Genomic DNA, 400 nt, shown 5'->3' on the forward strand with positions numbered 1-400 from the left:
CACACACACACACACACACACACATATTTCAAATTTATATAAACAGCATGATTTGACACTCATTTTGTTTGGCTCAATTAATTTATTCAAAACGAAATGAAAAAAGCTATTTATGCAGATAAGTCAGATACAATTCTTCTATAATGACAACGTCAATGTAAGGAAGCACATTTTTGAAAGAAAAAAAACTAAACAAAACATTACAAAAAATGTTTACAATTATGATTAAAATATGTACACGTGTATCTTAAATGCAAGGAGATTCACTTCACAATTTCATCAAGTCAAAATTACCACATTTTCTAAGGACTAGGCACATTCATTTTAAACTAGATTGTTTTCAAAGATGTTTTTCTTTTAGTCATCGGGCCAAAATGATTATATACAGCCAAGTGATTAA

At 28.5% G+C, this 400-nt stretch overlaps 1 protein-coding gene across 1 annotated transcript in view; it reads left to right on the forward strand.

Moving 5' to 3' along the window:
* The window catches only part of LOC107598037 (neurabin-2-like), an 18,976-nt gene extending 18,576 nt beyond the window's left edge, over positions 1–400 (forward strand). The window contains exon 6 of the mRNA XM_016289282.1: positions 389–400. Coding sequence (XP_016144768.1) covers positions 389–400 — 12 coding nt within the window. The remainder of the gene's footprint in view (positions 1–388) is intronic.

This window comes from Sinocyclocheilus grahami, unplaced genomic scaffold (genome assembly GCF_001515645.1).
Source record: "Sinocyclocheilus grahami isolate Dianchi unplaced genomic scaffold, SAMN03320097.WGS_v1.1 scaffold243.1, whole genome shotgun sequence".
NCBI classification, from domain to species: Eukaryota; Metazoa; Chordata; class Actinopteri; order Cypriniformes; family Cyprinidae; genus Sinocyclocheilus; species Sinocyclocheilus grahami.